Here is a 21,763-nt window from a genome sequence, read left to right on the forward strand (position 1 = left end):
TCAAAGCAAGGTCTTCCTTTGGGCTGAGGAACAGGCAGGGAATCGGGTTGTATGAACTGGCAATGCTCTTTTGCCGCTACCCGCGTTGCTCTTTGTGCCAATCCGCTTGCCCAACATTTCACTGCCTGAAATACCTCCAAACTTTACCATGCCTTATGGGGCCTCTCACTGTTTCCAAAATAATTCATTGCTGGATTAAATGGAAGGAAGGAAGGAAGGAAGGAAGGAAGGAAGGAAGGAAGGAAGGAGGTCTCCTTGCCTCCCGCTCTTTCTTACACATCCTCTGCGCCATCCTCCTCCTGCAGGCAGCCAGTGTTTTATATGCAGCCTGTACTGTAAAGGATTGTAAATAAAGATGTAAAGTGAACCTGAGCTGCTGACTCTCTTTCTCTTCATAAAAAGGCTTACTTGATTCTTTCTGAAAGGCTGGGAAGAAAAAAGGAGGGCAAGGAGGGCAGAGTCAGGCCCTGGGGCCTGGATTGCTGCAAGGTTGTCTGAGAAATGCTGCCTCCACTAAAAGATTAAACATTGCAAATATTAGCAATACCTTCAAAGACTGCATATATGTGTGTAATATATATAGGTCTTAAGCATTTTGGATAAGGGAGGTCCAACCCGTAATAAAAGTATAAAGAAAAGATTTAAAAAACAAAATCTATGAAATTAAAAACAATAAATATTACAAATATTAAAAATACATTCAAAGACTATATATATATATATATATATATATATATATATATATATATATGAGAGAGAGGTCTTGAGCATTTTGGATAAAGGAGATCCAACCTGTAATAAAGGTATAAATAAAAGATTTAACACTCTATGAAATTAAAAACAAAAATTCTCTCTCTCTCTCTCTCTCTATATATATATATATATATATATCTCCCAGCTTTTATGTTTATATATTTTTTTAAAATTTAAAGCATACAGTTTAAAAATATATAAACGCAAAAGTTTGGAAATACATATATATATATATATATATATAGGGAGAGAGAGAGAGAGAGAGACTGGATGTCTCTGTGTGTGTGTGTGTGTATATATATATATATATATGATAAAGTTTAAATGATCCAATATAAGATCTGTACATACAGATATAGAAGCAAGCCCAAGTTGCTTCTGCGCATGCGCACTGCGGGGGAGAAATAGAAGGGTCTTAGTTCGCGCAAGTGCGCAGGCGCCAAATGAGGACGGTTTCAGGGCCGCTGAAGGCCGTGGCTTTGGTTCCGCAGCGCGCATGCGCCGAGACAACAGACCGGAAGTGGTCGCCACAGAGAGAGAGAGATAGAGAGGTCTTTTCCCTCTTTTCCTGCTCTCTCTCGGGTCCTCCAGCCGGCTTCCGGTCCGCTGCCTTTGGCGTCTCGGGCGGATACAAAGACGTGAGCGATGTCGCGTCGGGCTCTGAGGCGCCTGAGAGGGGCGTCGAAGGGCCAGGCGCTGCCGGAGGAGGAACCGAGGCCGCTGCCTTCGCCTCGGAGGGGGACCGATGGAGAAGAAGGAGAGGAGGAGGAGGAGGCGTCGTCTCTGCCTCAGAGTCGGCGGGTGGCCAACCTCTTCGAGCTGGTGAGGGCCGCCTCTGCCCTGAGGGAGCCGCCTCTTTCTGTGAACCGAAGGTCTATGGCTTTGTTGCGGGCCTTTCGGGCTCTGAGGCCGTTCTGGAAGAGTTCATGCCTGGCGTTTCTCAGCAGCTGTGGCTCTGGCCTCTTCGGAGAAAGGCCTTGTTCTCCCTTCTGAAGATGGCAGCCACAGATGCTGAGAAACGCCAGGAAGGCGCTCTCCAAGAGCACGCCCCAGAGCCCCAAGCCCCAAGGCCCCGGGACTTCGGTGCAGTTCTGGTTCCGGAAGAAGAAGCCTTGTCAAGCCCAGGGGACGTAAACTCTGTCAACAAAGCCCCAAAGCATTTCCTACAGGATTCAGGACCCTCTTTCCGCAGAACTCCAGCCTGACAAAACGCAGCTTCTGGCCATGAGCCTCCTCCGTCCTCTGAAGCCGGAGGCTTTCATGGCCGGCAGCCATAGCTTTGGGGGGGTTTCAGGCTCTGAGGCCAATTTCTGGAAAGGTTTATTCTTGAGGTTTTGCCAGTAGCTGTGGCTTTGGCAACTTCAGAGAACGCTGGCATGGAAGAGAGTGGGGTCTATATACTGTTGGTTGAGAGGAAGCCATGTGAACCTGTGTGTTGTTCTGCAGCTGAATGGCAAGGCCTATAGAGTGTCTATTGACGTAATGATCCATGGTCTGCTGGGATGGAAACCCCATTAACCCTGGGTGCTTTTCCTTTGCATTTGCTGGGGCTTGCTTTTGGTCTTTTTCAGGACTGGGAGCCAAACCTTGTTCACTTTCAGGGTTTCTTCTTTCCTGTCGGAGTTGTTGTCCAGGGGTTTGTGGAGTCCAGTGGCTTCCCTGGGCATACGGACCTGACAGTTGTTGCCCTGGTCCAGAATGTCAGTCTTTTCAAACAGCATTTTATGCCCAGGATGGTTTCTAACATGTTCTGCGACGGCTGGTTTTTCTGGCTGCAGTGTCTCTCCTGTTCCTTGATCCGTCTTCAGACACTGCATTTGGGGGTCCCTATGGAAACTTGTCCACAGATGCATGGTACTCTGCATAGGGACCACCAAATGCATGTATAAAAATACATCTATGTTCGGGGCTTCAGACTTTGGGAAAATATTCCTCTGAAACCAAAAGGCAGCTAATAAAAACTGCTGAACTTCCATTCACTTCTGGTCTCACTGGATTGTCTTCCCTGAAGTATCTGCAATAAAACCACTGTATATACTCACGTATAAGTCTAGAAATTTAGGGTTGATAAGTCAACCCTAAAAAGCTGAGTCGGCTTATGTAAATACTGTATCTTAATTCTTATTTAAAAGAAGGAACCATCTCCTGGTGAAAAGCAAGAGCATAATATGTGAAGCACCAATCCCCTCGACTCTCTCATCCATCCAGCCTTAAGAGAATTATGTCTGCTGGAACTTCAGAAGGTCTTTGACATTGTTTTGCTTTGCTTCATCCTTTAGATCCTAGGTTTTACCCTCAACTTATATCCATGGGTCATATCCAAATCCAAACCTGCCCTCGACTTATACATGAGGTCGGCTTATAGCTGAGTATGTATGGTACACATCCCAGGGTTCTGTAGGATGGAGCCAAGGCAGTCAGAGGGGTGTCAGTCTACTGAGTTCATTTATGTATTCATTGCATTTCTATCCCGCCTTTCTTCCTGGAGGGACTCAAGGCGGCTCACAGATTAAAAAAAACCCTTTAAAAGTATTATAAAATTCAAAAATTAAAATGTCTATATAGAATAATAATAATAATAATAATAGATTTATTTCTAGCCCGCCCAATCATGAAGAATCTGGGCAGGTTACAACAATAAAATACAACAAATTACAATAGAGTTAAAAAATCAAACCCTAGACCTACCACCCCCACCCCCATTCCCAGTTCTAAAACAGAAATCACGTGAAATATACACAATATAAAAATATAATATAAAATCACATGAAATATACTTGTGTTAAAAACAGACTAAACAATGTAGTTTGACACAGTTTTTGAGTGCTGCAGCTCCATCCTACAGAATCCTGGGATCTGTAGTTGTACAGTATCTTCAGCCTTCTCTGCCAAAGAGGACTGGTGTCCCCACCAAACTACAAATCCCAGGATTCTTTAGGTTGGAGCTGTGGCTCCAACTGCATTATAACTGCATTATTTCTACTGTATAGAAGGCTTAAGGCTGATGAAGGCTGCACAGCGCAAGAGTAGCTGGAGAGTCCCACAATTCCTACCCCTGTCCTATGTGCCAAACATGACTTGCCTGTCTGTGAGCAATGGCCTTTCCCTCTGTTGGATGAATGGATCCATATATTTGCCTTATTTATCTAATGCAGTCTTTGCGTTTATGCCAGCAAATGGTTGAGAAACCTGCCCTATGTGCTGGACTTTGTTGATTTTTTAAAAACTTGCACAGATAACCAACGCAGAACTAGAAGATGATCTAGCGTCCAAAGAGGAGAAAGATGGCTGCAGATTGCAAGAGGAAGGTGACAGAGAGAACCAAGAGGAGGAACCTGGAAATCTGGAGAGTGACAAGCAGAGAGGAGGAGGAGGAGAGAATGAGCAGTTGGACCAAACAGTGAGTATGTTGCATATAAAAATACCCTGTTAGGAGACACAACAGTGTGAATAGGGCACTGAATGTCCCTAAAAAGGTTGAGAGCTCTTCTTAGTTCTCCTTCATACACACTCCCTCAGAGTGTGATGGAGGCTCCTCCTTAGGAGGTTTTTAAGCAGAGGCTGGATGGCTATCTGTCTTGGATGATGTCTTCCTGCATGGCTGAAGGGGACTGGGCTGGATGGCCATTGGGGTCTCTTTCAGCTCTATGATTCTGTGATATAGTGTGAGTGTGTTTGTGCAGACTCTGTTCTGGAGATAGCAAGCCAGACATGCCTCGGATTCCTTGGAACTGATCTCAGGTTCTTAGACATGCTGCAATGTTGCATCCAGTTGCCAAAACAAACAAAGACCGTACATATGTGTAGAAGAATGTGAGAGTCAAGGAATGAACAGACTTTAATGTTTGCACCATTATCTGTAATTATGAAGATTGCTTCTTTTCTCTTCAGTTTTGGGGTGGAGGGGGTTAAAGATTAGGATAACGGTACAGATTGTTGTCTTTTACAATTGGATATTGAATAGTGCTTTTGGTCTGCTCCCAAGGATGAACTTACCAAGAATTCTCAGCTTGTAAATCTTTATTTTTTGTGTTGCTGTTTTTCAAATTTAAAATCTATTTATCACTCTTTTCTGTCTGACAGTGGCTCCAAAGGCAGCTGACAATGAGAGAAAAATTAACACATTTTCACGATAGCTGTGACTGACAAAAGCTCTGAGCAACAGTACAATAGATGGACTGGCTTTCCCCAACCTAGCATCCTTCAGATGCATTGGAATGCAACTGCCACCGTCCCCAGGCAGCAGAATCTGGCCATTGTGGTTGGAAATGATAGGAATTATAATTACACACACGGATGCTAGTTTGGCAAAGGGTGCCTTAGGCCATAAACCCCGGAATGTTGTTGAACTTGCATGGCCAACATTGAGAGAGCCGAGCAGTTGTAGTCCAATAACATACAGGCACTCAAAAGAGTGGGAAGCTCTACTTTAGATGTTTAAAAGGGATGCTGTTTAGTCATGTCCCTGGGGAATGAACTATAAAAGTATGAGGTGGATTCAGTTGTGAGCCCTGCCTAGAAATTTTTTTGCATTCAGGTGCAGATGCATCCCTGAAAGGATCCAGAAGACATCTTTTCAGGGATGGAAGTGCCATCCACTTCTTGTTGTTTCATTGTTATGCCACGGGGTGGAGACAGAGCTCTGGAGTACTTCCAACCATACTATACTTGTTCCCCTTGTAGTGTAATGTATTTTAAATTAGGTTTTTTGGGCCTAATTATATATTGTTTATAGTACTGCTAATGCTGTCCTTTTGACTAGATGTTGCAACCCATATGCATCATTGGTGCTGTTCATTTTGATTTTTTTAAAGCCTATTCCAAATAATAAATCGCGCAAGAAAAAGAAGAAAAAAAAGAACAAGAAGAATGCATCGGGTGAGACTCCAGTAAGTTTGCACCAGGTTTGGGGTTTAGATATGGAGAAGGAAGGGCTGTGCTTTTGGGAAAGAGAAAAGAAGGAAAGGCCATACATAGGTAAAGAGGAGCGCTAGAGCAGTGTCCCATTCCTGAGAACCATTCGACTAACACCAACTCTCGAAACAGGAGAAAGTTTATGCTCCATTCACTGCAGGTTCCTGCAGTGGAAGAAACAAAGAGAGCTGCTGAATGGTTGAAATGATGAGACCTGGGAAAGGACATGGTTCAGCAGCTGGTCCTGGCCCAGTTTAGTTAAGCTCCTTTAGTGTGGACTGAATGTGACAAAATAGGGTTCTTTTGTGCTAGTTTCTGTGTTTTGACACAGTGCCCTGGAGAGGAAGAGGATGCAGAAGACATCGAGAGCATCCTAGTGAGAATTGAGAATTCTGATGGACCATCATGCCAGAGCCAAAGCAGAGTGTTCACAGACAGCCGGCCTCTGCTGTATGTAGAGCACAGGTAAGATGGCTCTTATTGCACTAGTCAGTTCTTTTGCGCCATCCCATTCAAAAACCACTTCGCCTGTGCTCACGAAGATAGCTGGATGCTGATTCAGTATATTGCATTGACACTATTTAAAAATCAGTTAAAAGACAAAAGGTAAAAATCAACAAAATTGAACAAAATCAACAAAACTGACAGAAGTGGCAACAAGGAGGCCGCCATTTCAGCCTCCCTAGGGGAGTTCCACAGACTGAGAGAAGCCACTGGGAGAAGGTTCTCTGATAAGTGTAATAGGCAGTCAAAATACAATAAAGCAGTTCAAAGAGGCAGCCAATACTTTTAAGGCACATAGCTCAAAAAATATGCTTGTCCTCTGTCTGCCCCACTGCCCTCTCCCCTCCCCACTTCTTCTGTTGACCACAACAGCACTTTGTGCTGCCACAAAGTGTTGTTGGACTGCAACTCCCAGCATTCTCAGTATTGGTTATACTGACTAGTAGGGCTGCTGGGAGATGATGTTCAACAACACCTGAGCAGCTCTACTCTGCCCACCCCTGCTTTATCCTGTAAGTGCCTCGGGCTTGAGAGCCAGTCTCCTTCCTTCAAGTGTGCTGGTGGCACTTTTGTAAATAATGTATTGTTAATAAATAAATAATAAGATGGATTTGTATTACAACTTTTCCAGGAACTTGAATCCAGAAACTGAGCTGAAGAGATATTTTGGGGCCCGAGCAGTTCTTGGAGATCACAGGTGGGTTCAAGCTTGGAAAGCAAGATAGGTGGGAAACCAAAACTGCCTTGCTATTGTGCTGTGAAAACGCACATTTCAGCACATTGCTAAGACTGAAGAATTGTGAATCATAGAATCATAGAGTTGGAAGAGACCGCAATGGCCATCCAGTCCAACCCCCTGCCATGCAGGAAATCACAATCAAAGTATCCCCAACAGATGGCTGGATGGCCCTTGCGGTCTCTTCCAGCTCTACGATTCTATGATTCAGCCTCTGCTTGAAGACCTCTAAGGAAGGAGACTCCACTACACTCTGAGGGAATTTGTTCCACTGTCGAACAGCCCTTACTGTCAGGAAGTTCCTCCTAATGTTGAGGTGGAATCTCTTTTCCTGTAGCTTGCATCCATTGCTCCGGGTCCTAGTCTCTGGAGCAGCAGAAAACAAGCTTGCTCCCTCCTCAACATGACATCCCTTCAAATATTTAAACAGGGCTATCATATCACCGCTTAACCTTCTGTTCTCCAGGCTAAACATCCCCAGCTCCCTAAGTCGTTCCTCATAGGGCATGGTTTCCAAACCCTTCACCATTTTGGTGGTCCTCCTTTGGGCACGCTGCACTTTCTCAATGTCCTTTCTGAATTGTGGTGCCCAGAACTGGACACAATATTCCAGGTGGGGCCTGACCAAAGCAGAATATAGTGGCACTATTACTTCCTTTGATCTAGACACTATACTTCTATTGATGCAGCCTAAAATCGCATTGGCCTTGTTAGCTGCCGCATCGCACTGTTGACTTATGTTCAACTTATGGTCTACTTGGACTCCTAGATCCCTTTCACATGTAGTCTTGTTCAGCCAGGTGTCCCCCATCCTATATCTGTGCATTTCATTTTTCCGCCCTATGAAAGCTAGGCCATCTTTGAGCTAGGAGAGAGACATGGCAGAGAGCTAGGAAGTCACTAAGCACTGAAAGGGAATCTTTTTAATACAAAAGCATCAGTATCTCCTTAGAAATAGGCCCTGTTTTTTGTTCTGTTTTTTTTTTACATTTACGCTTGTGGCCCTTTTGCCAGGCTGTGAACATGAGAGTCCTGGATGTGCATTCATCCTTATAGGTCATTCGAATGTGGTTAAAATAAGCAGACTGTGGTGGCTTTGAACCATGATTGCATAGCTCTTTTGAGTACAGTATGCCCAGTCAGAATTTCTCAAAGAAAGCTAAAGACAGAATAGTGCCACACAAGTCCAAGAAAGCAAGAGGGACGCGACACATTCTCATGGGAGCAGGATTTGGTATGAAAAGTCAGTGAAAGTGCCGTATTAAAGACCATTCCTCTCTTGCCTCTTCTCCAGCTTTCACATGTCAATTCTTATCCTGAATTGGTAGGAGTCTTGGATGTGTGTGGGCTGTCTTTTTTGCACGCATTTTGAGCTCTGCTTTTGAATGTTATTTTCTCCACAGCTGGAAGAAGAGGTTTTTGAGGACTACAACCCCCAAAATGTCTCAACCAGCAGGACCAATAGCTATGCTGGTCAAGGGATTCTGGAGGTTGTAGTCCAGACAAGTAACTTTTCCACCTCTGATGTCCTCTCACGGACAAATTAAGCCTTAAAGGACTTGGGACCCCCATACTTGCGAGAGTGCCTTCCCAAGGGTTGAGGTCTCCTTTGGGGGCCTTCTGTGTCCCACCAGTGAGGTCAGTACACTGTGGGAGAATGCAGGAGAGGGCCTTCTCAGATGTGATACGCAATTATGGATTGTATTCTCTTTGGAAGCCTGATTGCTGCCAATGCTGGTTTTAGGCCAGCCAGGACTGCTCCATCCATGCTGAGCATAAAGAATAGGATGGAGGTATATGAGTGCAGCTTTTGAGATGTTTTTACCCCACTTTCTTTTTCTTTTCCAGGCCACGGCAGCGGCAGCGGCAGCACATCCGCAGCACCTGGCTCACAGTTCCAAAGAGCACTTGGCCACGCCACAGCAAAACAGGTGAGTGGTCTGCCCAGGTCCCACAAGTGCTATGCTACCTCATTTGGCTTCAAAGTCTGAGTTACAAGCCTGCCTGAAATGTGAGCTCCTGAGCAGAGGCCCTTGCATGTTGCTTGTCCAACCACTTCAAGATGCTAGGTTGATGTGTACACAGAACAGGACATTTTCTGTAGTGGTGCCCAAGTTTAGCTCCGACCTTACCCCTCTTGGGTATGTAAGAGGTAGCTAAGACTACATTGTTTTATATAGTCTTTGGTTCTTAATATCCGGAGTGGCTGCTCTGGCATGTCCTGTATTTAGTTTTTAAACTGTTTAAAAAGAAGTGTGCTTAGTCTGTATTTGAATAATAAATCAGGAAGTGGATTTCTTCCCGATACTCTGCTTTCCCTTTGGGTAGATGGCCCAGTGCAGGGAGGGGGGGTTTCCTGGAAGCAGGAGCTTACCCACCTAGATCATCACCTTTGTTTTCAAGATATGGATTGCAAAGCAGCAGGAATCCCTGTGACAAGCAGGGAATGATGGCCATCATCTTCTAGTTTCCATGGCACTTTTTTTCTCCCCTTGTTATCTAGGTATTTCTATGGCACTGCTGGAGACCAAGCGGGGGATACAGCACTTTGCCTTTGAGCACCACCGAGAATACCAGCAAGTACAGTTCAAGTTCTTGGATGCCGTGGAGTCCATGGACCCCAACAATCTTGTGGTAGGTTCTTGAGGACCTGGTGCAAGGGTTATATGCCACCAACAACACTTACAGCTGCTTTCTCTCTAGTTAAGCCTTGGTCTCCATGATCCTCAAGGAGAGCCAGACCAGTGGTTTAGTTAGCAGGGCATACTGGCTGCAATCCTGTTTGGCTCTGCTTGGCTAAGCCATATGCCCTTGAATTTACTGAAAAGCCTTTAAGGTCACCCCACACACCCATTCTGTGCTTTTGTGGTGAGCAGGCAAGATCTCAGGCCCATCTGGCTGTGTTTCCAGAGGACCTGATAGTTCTTTGTACTGATGTCATAATTTCACATCCGGCTATGAGGACACAGCCAGATGCTTCTGTGATACTGCCTGCTCACCACTTAATGACCATGCAGGGCAGCTTCAGACATTTTTCTATAAATCAGAGTTTGGGACTTTGGGTGTGGCAGAGGAGGAAAGTGAATGCCAATATTTGCTGCAGTTCTCTTTGATCATGCGGATCTTAAATACTCACAAATAATGCCTCCACCCATGTTTTCATGTAGCTGTTTTTCCAAAAGCTATTTATGTTGGAGTCATCATAACATCCCAAGGCAATGAATTAGATAGTTTTAACAGGCACTATATTTTCTTCTAAAATGAACTTGCATTTCAGGATGGGGGGGAATGTTTGTTGATGCAGAACAAACGTACTCTGGGCTTCCTGGATAAAAACTTGTTTTGTTGCTCAGAGGCGAGCCAGTATGGTTTGAGTGGTGGCCTGTGCAGTCCAGGGTTCAAATCCCTGCTCAGCCATGGAACCCACTGGGTGACCTTGGACAAGTCACACTCTCTCAGCTTCAGAGGAAGCTAGTGGCCACCCCTCTGAACAAATTTTGCCAAGAAAATTCTAGGATAGGGTCAGCATGAGTCAGAGTAGACTGAAAAGCAGAGAGCAACAATTACATTTTATTTTATTTTTGGCTCAGTGGGGAGACAGAATTCCCATGGCACTGATGTTAACCCAGAGGTCATAAAACACTTGTGGCTTTTGGTGTTGCAGGGCTGAAGGGACCCATCTCAGAGTTTGGAGAAAGCTGGTAGAAAAGACACTGGATGGATAAGAATGGCACAAAACATGAAACATTCCTAACCAAATGGTTCAAAAAATGTCCTATAAAAATGACTTAGGAAAGTGGTCATGCTGCCATTGGCTGGGAGATGCTGGGAGTTAGTCCAAAAAAGTAACTTCTCCAGGCTCTGTTCTACGAGGGGAGCCTCTAGCTAAGTACCCCTTTCCTGTATTGACATCACCCTTAGTGGGGAGTGTAGGCTGTGCGGGGTGGGGAAAAGCACCATGTATCTTAAAAATCAGCATTCGCACAGGCTACTGTGGCTATTTATAAACTTTCTCCTGCTTTGAAGGAAGAAATGCCTAATTTTTCTTGGTACTTAGCAGAACAGACACTGCTTTGAGGCTTTGATTGAGCATGTCCAAATGGGTTAAGCCAAGCATCAACTTTGCTGGCACACACAAAAGCAGGCAAACGACAGAAGATGTTCGTTGCCTAATATTAGCATAATCGGGACATTGACGTTTTGGAGAGACCCCGACCCTCCCTTCTCCCTCCTACTTTCTGATAAGGGCAAAAGTGGTGCTTTGAAAGTGTTTGTCAGATAGAGCAGCCTTTGTCCCAACCAGCCTCATGCTTGGCCTACTCCTCACTCTCTGGAAGCCCGGGCGTGGAATCTGCTACTGACTAAGGCTATTTTTGGCTTGCCAAACAAACCCACAAGCCAAGTCAGGACGGGCAGTTATAGAAACTTTCCAGCTTGGTCAATTGGGATGAGACACGCCATCACAGCAATGAGAGCTGGATAGCACCACAGGTCATGGTCAGACTAAATGTCTATTGAGTTCAGCCTTTGGTTGTCCTTTGGTGGCAAGCCAGGAAAACAGTGGAGCTGGTGAACAATCTTATCCCCCTCCTGCTTGAAGGACTGCAGTTGGTACTATCTGTAAACACAGGAGTGGGGTGGGGGAATACTATGTTGGCCATAACACATACGTTGCAATCTATATTGTGGGAGTGCCCTTTCTGAGCCCACCAAAAATTTACCAAAGTGCATGTCAGCTTTTGAGATCTTTGGATATGTAGGTGATTGAAAGGGTGAGGGAACAGGGTCATAAAATCTGCATGTAATCAGAGGAAATTTCTGCAAATTTGACATGACTGTATTAAGCTCCACCAAGTGTTGGCCTCAGGCTAGTTGAGAGCATTTTAAAAGCAAATGTTTAAAGTTCACAGATGGTTTGTCTCTAGCGAACAATTGCTTTCTTTTATAACGTGTGTGTTATGTAGCTTGTTCTTTTTATGAGATGTTCTTTATCTGGATCAATGAAAAATGCACGGAAACAACCGTGTGACAGACTTCTCTTAAACTAGTGGCAACAAAGGAAACACAAGATAGAGATACACAAATGATAGACGGAAGGCCTGTGAGCTGCATTAGTTGTACAGGGTGCCAAAGAAGGTAGATTTTAGGGTTGAAATGCTGGGAAGGCAGCCTTTATAAAGAATTTTTCACATCTGTTCAAGGGGCCGCATTTGTTTTACGGTATTTCACTATTGCCTCCCAGCCCACATGGGCTCCCAAGGCAGTGAACAAAACGAGAATGGTGGGCCATACCTTGCCATACTCCTACATTACGGAAAGGAGTATTGGAAGGAAAGATGTATGGCAGCTGAAGGCCAGACCTTAAAAACCAGGTGGGAAGAGGGAACTACAGGTCACCAGCACTTATTTTTCTTAACACTCAGTCACTCTCTGAAAAGAAAGGCTGGAAAGTTATTCAGGAGATTAAAGCACAACAGCAGCTAACCAGACCTCCTTTTGCTACTTGCTTCTGACTGGTGAATTTGAGTTTCTCTGAATACTTCTTCCGCTACATGCGTAGGTGAAAGGAATGCAAGGAAGGTGTGACTTCTATGCAGCACTCCCAGAAATGTGCCAGTCCTCTGTGCCTTTTCTCTCCCTACCTTGCACTTTCCTGCCTCCTCAAAATCCCTCTCAAAAAAAAAAGTTTTTCTGCAAGCCAGAGTAGGAGGGTAGGGAGGCCTCAGGAAGCTCTCACCAGCTTTGTTTTCTCTGCTGACAGCTTTTGCTGCAGATGAACCCTTCGCACGTGGACTCGCTCCTGCAGCTCAGCGATGTGTGTCGGATGCAGGAAGACCAGGAGATGGCCAGAGACCTGGTTGGTAAGAGGCAAGGTCCCACTAAGGTTGATACCCACTGCCACCAGGCACTGCTTGTGTGATCTTCTCCTTGCATTATGGATCTCCTCCAAAGGAGTTGGGAGCCCAGACAGATCCATGCTTGTAACAGGGAGGTGACTGAGAGCACCTGCTGGACCTGAAAGAGAAAGAAAATAGTTTTAGAAAAAGAGACTCTTTCCTAGGGACCTGAGTTTGGATTGTGAAGTCCCATCCAAACTTCCTTCTCTCCAGCCAGCCTTAAGTGACAGCACAAGGGAGGGCCTGCTCTGTTGTGGCATCTTGTCTTTGGAGTTCTGTACCTTGTTAATTTCAGCAAGTTTCCCCACTGACTCTCAGTTGACAGCGGAAGACCTTTTTTCCTTCCTTCTGTCTAGCCTGTAATGTAGGGTTGAGAATCAAACAACTTTTCAAGCGTTGTTGGAGTGCCACTCCCATCAGCCCTACTAGCCAGTGGTGAAGAATGCTGGGAGTTGCAGTGCAGCCATCATTGCTAGAGGACCGCATGATTCCCACCCCTGTTGTAATAGAATGTGGCTTTAATGTTGATGAAAATAGTTTTCATTGATAGATGGGTTAGAAGTATTTCAGTAAATAAGTCATACATCTGCTGAGGTGTGGTTTGTGTTCTGCCTCTGGGGCTACAAGGGAGAAAGTAAGGCCCTCTTATGCACTGGCATTCACTGGCCAGGCCAAACCTCCCTAGGATTCTTCCCTCAGGGCTCCCTCGGTCTAGCAAACTGGTGGGCTGTCTGAGAAAAGCAGTGTGATTGCAGAGAAAGCAGCTAATGGTGTTGATCTTAACTTTTGGAGGGTTCCCTTTCCCCCCTAAATTAAATCTCTATTTCTTGCCTTGTCTTGTGATATGTGTTTAAAGTTAATACGTCACCTCGGGTTCCTTTAGGCAGAAATGTTACTTTATAAAGATGCTAAGTGCATCAAAGGCTCTGGGTGGGGACTCAGCGAGGCTTCCTTCTGGCACCTTCTTTTCCAGAGAGGGCTCTCCACATCCTGGAATGCGCCTTCCACCCTATGTTCAGCCTCACCAGTGGGACCTGCCAGCTGGACTACCGGAGGCCGGAGAACAGGTAAAAGCCCCCCGTCAGTTGTCTTGGGGAAGCAAGCCTGGCTACACCTGGAGCTCCAGAACAGAGCTGAACTTGGAAATGTTAATGTTTCAGACTTCAACCCCCAGTATCCCCCAGCCAACAACAATTGAGTGGAGGGTAGTAGCTGTAGCTACTTTGAAAATAAAGAATGCACAAAAAAGTGTACACTTTCTTACAAGAGAGAGAGAACTCCACTTCCTGAGTATAGGGAAAGGTGTACTGAAAAGAGCATGGTAAAATTACTTTTTTGAATCCCATTTGGGAGAAAGATGGGATATAAATATAGTAAACAAACTACAACTCCCAGAATTCATTAGCAAGTAAAGGTGAAAAGGAGAGTAGTCGCTGAGGTTCTGGTGCTGAGCAGAGCATGGAAAAGTTACTATTTCAGACTACAACTCCCAGAATCTTTCATTTTCCAAAGGGGAAGGTAATATCTGGAGCTCTCAGGTTGAGCAGAACTTGAGAAAGTTACTGTTTTGGACCATAATTTTCAAAATGGCCTCTCTGGTACCAGCAAATGAAGGAGAGGAACACAGAGTTTTCATGTTGGGCAGAGCTTGGAAAAGTTACTTTGGGGGGCTGAAAACATCAGTCTGAGGTGAATTCCTCAGTCACCAAAACCACAAGGAGGCCAAGAAAGAAGTCCTCCCTCAGCATGAGAGCTTGGAAAAGTTACTTTTGGGGAACATAGCTCCTGGAAGCTTCTAGCCTGAAGGTAAAAGTTGCTTGAGCTCCTATTTTGAGCACAGCCTGGAAAAGTTCATTTTTTAGACTACAACTCCTAGAACAACCAGCCAGCAAAGCTTTTCCAAGCTCCTAGGATATGTTTCTTTCCAGAAGCCAAGATACAAGTTCAGACCACTTGTACTATGCTTCACAGCCACCTACTTAATCTTAGGTTTTTGTGGGGATCCCCAGTTTATGCCTCCTTTCTTTATGTCTAAAACATTAACAGTGAGTTGTTTCTTTCTTTGGTGCCCCTTGCAGAGCCTTTTATCTGGCTCTCTTCAAGCACATGGTTTTCCTGGAGAGGAGAGGTTGTCCTCGCACTGCCCTGGAGTTCTGCAAACTTACTCTGAGGTAAAGCAACCAGTTCTGGACTCTGTATGTCTTTTGGGCCCAGGGGAAAGCATGGGGGTAGAAGTGGCCAACACACCCGTCCCCCTTGTCTCTATTGGTCAGGGTTATGTATTTCGTACATTGCCAAGCTCTACGTTGTGCAGCTAAAGGATTTTTTTAAAAAATATTTTTCCAAGAGATAGTTAATTTCTTTTACGGTGATCTTTTGACTGAATCAGCCCCTCGGCACAGAAAAAATGTGCGCATGTTGTTGGCCAGGCCTGAGGCAAGCAAAAAGTCTCATGCACTTTTCTCTGTTCATCAGTTTTGTAACAAGCCTTACTTATTTCTTGTTAAATTTATTTTTCTTCCCCAACCTCCCCCCCCCCCCTCGGTCACCGAAGTCTTGATCCAGAGAATGACCCGCTGTGCATGCTGCTGATCATCGATTTGCTGTCTCTCCGAGCGAGAGAGTACACCTTCCTGACCCGCTTGTTCTGCGAGTGGGAGGTGAGCTGCCAGTGGGGAGCCCTGGCAGGAGATGGGCAAAGGGTCAAGGGGGCAAGCCACATGAGGTCTGGGCAGTTTGGGTATGCTGGGTTGTGCTGGAGGGTCCAATCCAGTCTTGCTGACTCCCCAGAAACAAATAGCATTTCAAACTCCCTGTATCAGACCATAAATTGGGGTAGGGATCCTACGTGCCCCCAGGGCTGTTTCTGTGTCTCATTGGAGCCCCTTCCATCACCCTAAAATATTTTTTGCTCACACAATAGGAAAATTATGCCTCCAGAAACTTTTCAGTGTGTGTGTGTGTACTTTTCTACTAAAACAAGACACTGCTCCAACTCCAATTTTTAGCAATTTATCCCCTTTATTTTATGCAAAGTCAAGAGTGACCTTCTCCCTGCTTCACTTGTAGCTGTTTCAGCTGGGTAGAATGTGGCCCCCAACCACCTGAGGTTGCCCACTCCTGAATCCTTGGGGAAGCTTTTTGTGGGTTTTTCATGCTGTGTGGCCATGTTCTAGAAGAGTTTCTTCCTGATGTTTCGCCAGCATCTGTGGCTGGCGAAACATCAGGAAGAAACTCTTCTAGAACATGGCCACATAGCACGAAAAACCCACAAAAAACTATGGATGCCAGCCATGAAAGCGTTCGACTTCACACTTGGAGAAGCTATTGTGAGCATGATCAGAACTTCTTATTTGCCCTGGTTGGTGGGACTGTTTATCTCTTAAACTGTTGTTACATACCTTCACGTCCACTCCAGTTTGTGGTGACCTCTCTTGGGGTTTTCTTGGCAGGATTCTTGCAAGCATGGCCTTGCTCTGAGGTGGAGAGAAGAATGTGACTTGTCCAAGGTCACCCAGTGCATTTCCATGCCTGACCAAGGGGGTCTGAACTCTGTGCTCCTGGAGTCTTAATCCTGGAGTCAAGCCAGGCTTGGTTTCTGTTTTGCAGTTGGACTGCAAGTATTGAGGCAGCAATTGAGTTACTGTGTCTCCAAATTCCATTTATGGTGGAGAGCAGCAAGGGGAAAGAGCTGCCATCCATCGTGGGGCTTTTTGGAGACATCTTGTTGGTCTGGACCTGTGCTAGAGAGACTTTAGATCTCATATAAATAGATGTTCTTAACGCAGTTGAAAATGGCAGGCATGATATCTGCTCAGCCTCCCTGAAGATTCTTTCTGTTTCCCTTTCCATCCCTGATGCCTAGGGCGATAAAGAAAATATATTGGTGGAAGCAGGCTGAGAAGATGTCAGTCTACCATTTTCAAAGATATCAGGAGAATCTTGCTAGATCAGAAAAGATAAACACACACACACACAATGTTTTTTGTCAGTTTTTAATCTGCATTAGCTTTAATAACTGGTTTGTAAGGTAACTTGAGTCACATCATCATGACAAAACTGGTATGATGATAGATGATGATAGACGATAGATGGAGGTACCCCATGCCCTTGGGGGTCTACTCTTCACCCAGCCCTGGCTCGCAGCATAATAGGAACAAAACAAAAGGATGAAGAGGGGAGGAAAAAGACAGTAAGGAAGTCCAGGTGCCAGTAAGGGCAAAGAACAGAAGAAATTTATAGAGAAGACAGAGCTGTTTCCTAATGGGTTGGAGGTATGAATCTATCTAGCCTCATGCAGTTAACTCTGACTGGCGACAGCTGTCAGAGTTTTCAGGTGGTGCAAAAGCGGTGCTCAGCCACTCAGTGCCAGTCCAGCCCTCAAAGGTTGGTGAAGTTCCTGTTGTTGTCCATTTGGGAAGTCCTTCCAATGCCCATCCCCTGACCATTCTCAGATTCTCTGGAACTATAAGCCATAGGAGAACCCTCAAGAAACAGGCCAGTTTGTGAGCTTGATTCTGTATGGCTTCTCACCCTCTCCCCACCCTCACCCTGTGTCTCCTCTTAGGGTCATCGGAATCTCTCCCAGCTCCCAAACTTTGCCTTCTCAGTACCATTGGCATATTTCTTTCTGAGCCAGCAGGAGGATGTCCCTGAAGTGGAGCTAAGCCAAGCTCACGAAAGAGCAGCCAGCCTCATCCAGCAGGCGCTGATCATGTTTCCTAGTGGTGAGTGTAGCGGTGTGAAAGCTTCAAAGATGGGTATACAGGTGTAAAACTTGATGTTGTTGAACTAAACTACCAGTAGCCTCAGTTAGAGTAGCCAACAGTAAGGAATGCTGGGAATCATAGTCCAAGAACATCTGGAGAGGCATGCGATTCCTGTTCCTGGCTTGGACTGTCTTTGACTGGTCTTCAGGTGCTTCTGCTCAGGAAGAATTAAGAATGGTACGTGGGCCATGTTTGTCCCCCACAGCATTGCAGGTAGGACAGGCTGAAACCTTCATTGTCCCTCCCAGTTTTAGGAGTGGGCAAAAACTATCCAATAAAAATCAGGAGATTCCACCAAGATTAGTAAAGACAATTTTATTTTGTCTCTACTAGTTCTCCATCGTGGCAAGGACACATAATGCACTCATTCTGGTAATAAAACTAAGGTCAGGATTTCAAGACTAGGGATTGTAATCATCTGATACTGTCCATAATATTACATAAAAATCTTTCTCTTACGTAGTTTTTAGAAATGATTGTTGGGCAATAACTAGGCATACATCTTGCCTTAAGCATATTATTCATCACTTTTAAAAGAAGTAATATGTAATTCTTCCCCCCCCCCCCCTCCATTTTTCCTGGGAGGAAGGGCTTTGGAAAAAATGAGAAAAACACTTTCTTTGCCTGACTTTGTGTTTCATTTTTATGAGTCTTCACAGTTCTAATTTCTCCATGTTTTTTTTAATGGAATGAAAACATTTGCTGATGTTTAGGCACAACCGACAATCCCCTTCCTGAAATTGGAAGACAGAAAGGGGACTCTTCAGCCTTTGCAGCAGAACTGTGGCCCTTTGGCCAAGCCTCATTGCTTGTGATCCTTCCTATCGCAAACAGGTTCTGAGTGAGGTGCTTTGTGAGGAACACATCACCTCTAAACACACAGCCACTTTTTAAAATTCCCTCTCACATTTTAATTCCCCCCCCCCCCCCCCCAATTAAAAGTTTCGACTTGGATAGTTTTTACTTGATGGTTGCTTGGTAATTTTCCCTAACAACTGCTCTCTCATGATCAGCTAATATACCTTCAATATCTTCCTCTGTTTTGCTGTGCATTGTTGTATGCTGACGCTAAGTAAATTTTCTAGGACAGCTATAAATGTTAAGGTTTATGTTTACTTCAGTGCCTGATTGCTTAAAAGGGAAGCAGACATCTGGACTGGAAGTGTGTCCTTATACTGCTGTCTTTAATTCACTGTGCTTCCACTCTTGAACCCAAAATCTGACAAATTTCGCTCTCTCACGTCATTCCTGTTTCAGTTCTGATGCCGTTGCTGGATCGCTGCAGTGTGCAACCGGATGCCATGGTGGCCGCCCACTCATACTTCGGATTGGAGGCCCAGTTAAGGTCAGGAGCATAGGGCAGGGGAGTGCCTTTTTGGATAGCAGGAACTCAGGGATTTTGAGAGAAACAAGGCATTAGTGGGCTCGAAAAGAGGCCAGCACTGTCTTGGTATCAAATTGGGGCCCTAGTGAGACTTGTGAATATGGCAGTGACTATATGGGATAGGTCATTTCAATGATGGGGGTCATATGTCAAGGTGTTTGACACTGAGGGCAGAAGATTTGTTGCTGATATGGCTGCTGTTGGAGTCACAGTACCAATAAATATGATATTTATATATAACAATTACGAAGAATCCAGAACTGGTAAAGTGCTGCCTTTAAGCGGCCAGTCACAAATGCTGGCTTTTCCCCGCAGTTCTCCTCCTGCTCTCAACCAGCTGGTCTCCCTCTACCTTGGGAGAACCCATTCCTTCTGGAAGGATCCATCTGTCATGGCCTGGCTGGAGACAAACGTTCACGAAGTGCTGAGGAGAGTGGACTCCAAGGACCCAGCGCTGGAAGAGGCGGAACAGAAGTGAGCCTGGCGTAGGATTTTCTCTGCTTGATTGACATTGGGGGAACCAACATAACTGAATACCCCCCAACTGTGATCTGCTTGTAATAATAATAATAATAATAATAATAATAATAATAATAATAATAATATCCTGTTGACTTCTGCTATTCACTCCCATGCACTAAGGAATGGAAGAAAACATTTACCACTGAGGACAGGGGAAAAAACAGTTGATGGGATTGTGCTTGAGGTTTGGTTCACAATTTAGGAAAGTTACCTTTTTGGACTGCTGTTTCCAGAATCCCCCCCCCCCCCCAGCCAGAGTGATTGCAAGCTGCACTATTAATGCCAGAGCTTGGGTGCATTGCTTTTCTTGAACAGCAATGCCCGGTGGCCATGCTGGCGGGGGAATTCTGGATATCATACTCCAAAAATTAACTTTCTTAAGATACTTCATATATATGCCAAGTAATTTGTTGTGGGAGGATACTCATTCCTTTTTCCAAGCTAGCCAAGTTGTCTATCCCACTGGTTCTCTAAGTCTGGGTTGCTTCTACAGAGGTCTTTGCTAAAAGGAAGGTCAGGGGACATGGCTCTGACTCTTGCGTGTCCTAGCCTTCTCCAGAGTGGTCACTGTCTAGCTCCCTTTCTCTCCCTTAGGCGAAAAGTGAGATACCAGAATGCTCCCAGGAACGTCTACCGCCACGTGATCCTTTCGGAGATCCGGGAAGCAACAGCGGCATTGCCTCCGGTGAGGACTGCAGCTGGAGCAAGTAGTGTCCCATGTCCTCTCCCAGTGAATTGCCCCCAGATCTCAATTCCTGGGCAGATATACACTTTAAACTATCAATTTTCTTTTTGAAAGCTGCATTGGAAGCACTTTTGGCTGGCTTGAAGGGTAAAGGCTATAACATAAAAGGAGACCCTAACCTTTGACCATGGACTCTCCCCTTTTCCTTCCCAAGGAAGTGACCTCCCTGCCTATCATGGGGTTTGATCCTCTCCCACCACTGGACTCCATCGTTTCTTACACAAGGCCAGAAAGGTAGATGTTCTCTGCTTTTGTCACCCACTCTGTGTGCTTCTGTTACTGAGTTTTGTCTGTGCTAGCCAAGGACAGAAGGTTGAACATTGCTAACTTTTAATCCCACAAATGACCCCATACGGTTGTGGTCCAGATGTCTCTTATCTTTTCAGCATGGTTCATATTGAGAGCTATAAAAGAGGTTGCCTGAGACCAGGGAGTCAGAATGTGGGTTCCTCTGACCTGTTAATATCATCTGCTTTGATTAACAGCAGCCCTTCCTTCAGGGTCTTTCTCATCCCCTGCAACTTCTTTTAATGGTGGGGACAGGTCTGGACTTGCTGCAGGCTGTACACTGTTCCTCTAAGCCATGGTCCCACTTTTAACTTAGCCAATGTAGTCACTCACACTCCTGGTATTGTTTTGTCTTTCCTAAAATGCAGAGGCCACTCCCCTTCTTGGCCACAGAGAGCGGAGAGGGGGAACTGGGTACAAAAGGCAATAAATCACAAACAGTAAAATTTCAAATCCATTTGTGACTTTCTCTCCCTCTGCTCTCCTTTCTAGGTCCTCTCACCCATCCAACGAAAGCACTTTATCCCTCTTCTTTCGTTCTCTGTTGCCAAACTTCAACTTGCAGGTAGGACGAGTCAGAAAGAGCTGCCCTGCATGTAATTGGTGTGGATTTCAGACATCCAGAGATCCAGTTTCCCTTCTCCTTTCCCCTCAGGAAATTCTGAGAAGTCTCTTTTGAGCATTCTGGGTTTCCCTTCTTCTTTGTCAGGACATAGTGCCTGGTTGGGTTCTCCTGGCCCTTGATCCCCAAAGCCACTGGCTAGTGTCCAGCTTTCTCAGGCTATGATGCAGAAAGCAGAAGGAAGAAGAGGTGGCAGTTTTTATTATAAAACCACTTTGGGGGGGAACAAGTTGACCATTTGCACCAGTTTCCTGGCCACATTTATTCTCTAGATCTACCGCCACCTGCGGGAACTAGGGTTCTTAGTCCTGCGGCTTAGTCTTTGTTCTCCTCCCTACTTTTTGCCAATTTTAAAAGAATAAATCCCACACTGTGTTTCAGGGAGAAAATGGAGCCGGTGGAGAGGAAGGCCCAGGCGCTGGACAGAATCTGAACCAGGGCGTGAATCGGCTCATGGCGGCCATGCGGGATATGCTGGCAAACATCCAGTTCCAGGAGCCGCCACGAGACGACAACCCTGAGGGGGATGCGGGAGAGTGGGACTGAGCCCCTCATCTTAGGGCTCGCCTCTTCTCTGCCCCCTCCCCATGTGATCTTCCTTGCCATAAAATAAAGGTTCATTAGCAGAC

The 21,763-nt window shown here is 45.4% G+C and overlaps 1 protein-coding gene across 2 annotated transcripts; it reads left to right on the forward strand.

Moving 5' to 3' along the window:
- Positions 1-1,318: 1,318 nt before the first annotated feature.
- On the forward strand, positions 1,319-21,763 carry LOC149305840 (ribosome quality control complex subunit TCF25-like). 2 transcript variants are annotated; one of them, XM_089539780.1, is made up of 18 exons: positions 1,324-1,575; positions 3,989-4,153; positions 5,568-5,642; positions 5,999-6,132; positions 6,803-6,868; positions 8,756-8,838; positions 9,411-9,541; positions 12,669-12,768; positions 13,778-13,871; positions 14,883-14,975; positions 15,359-15,464; positions 17,372-17,531; positions 18,831-18,918; positions 19,273-19,431; positions 20,074-20,164; positions 20,379-20,458; positions 21,005-21,077; positions 21,516-21,763. In XM_089539780.1, exons 1-18 carry the CDS (start codon positions 1,399-1,401, stop codon positions 21,678-21,680), a joined length of 2,040 nt encoding a protein of 679 aa, XP_089395906.1. In that variant the 5' UTR covers positions 1,324-1,398; the 3' UTR covers positions 21,681-21,763. The 2 variants fall into 2 exon arrangements, with proteins under 2 accessions (XP_089395907.1, XP_089395906.1); XM_089539781.1 differs by lacking the exon at positions 5,568-5,642 and having other exon boundaries at positions 1,319-1,575.

The sequence above is a fragment of the Sceloporus occidentalis genome, unplaced genomic scaffold (assembly GCF_023333645.1).
Source record: "Sceloporus occidentalis isolate IW3139 unplaced genomic scaffold, rSceOcc1.0.p SCAF_10, whole genome shotgun sequence".
NCBI lineage: Eukaryota > Metazoa > Chordata > Lepidosauria > Squamata > Phrynosomatidae > Sceloporus > Sceloporus occidentalis.

What these genes read in the sequence shown, in the direction of transcription:
- LOC149305840 (XM_089539780.1), top strand. Translation starts at nt 1,399, where the DNA reads ATGTCGCGTCGGGCTCTGAGGCGCCTGAGAGGGGCGTCGAAGGGCCAG. An exon ending in GCTGATCATGTTTCCTAGTG is followed by an intron (nt 17,532 to 18,830) that starts GTGAGTGTAGCG and finishes TTCCTGTTTCAG; the next exon opens with TTCTGATGCCGTTGCTGGAT. An exon ending in GGATTGGAGGCCCAGTTAAG is followed by an intron (nt 18,919 to 19,272) that starts GTCAGGAGCATA and finishes TTTTCCCCGCAG; the next exon opens with TTCTCCTCCTGCTCTCAACC.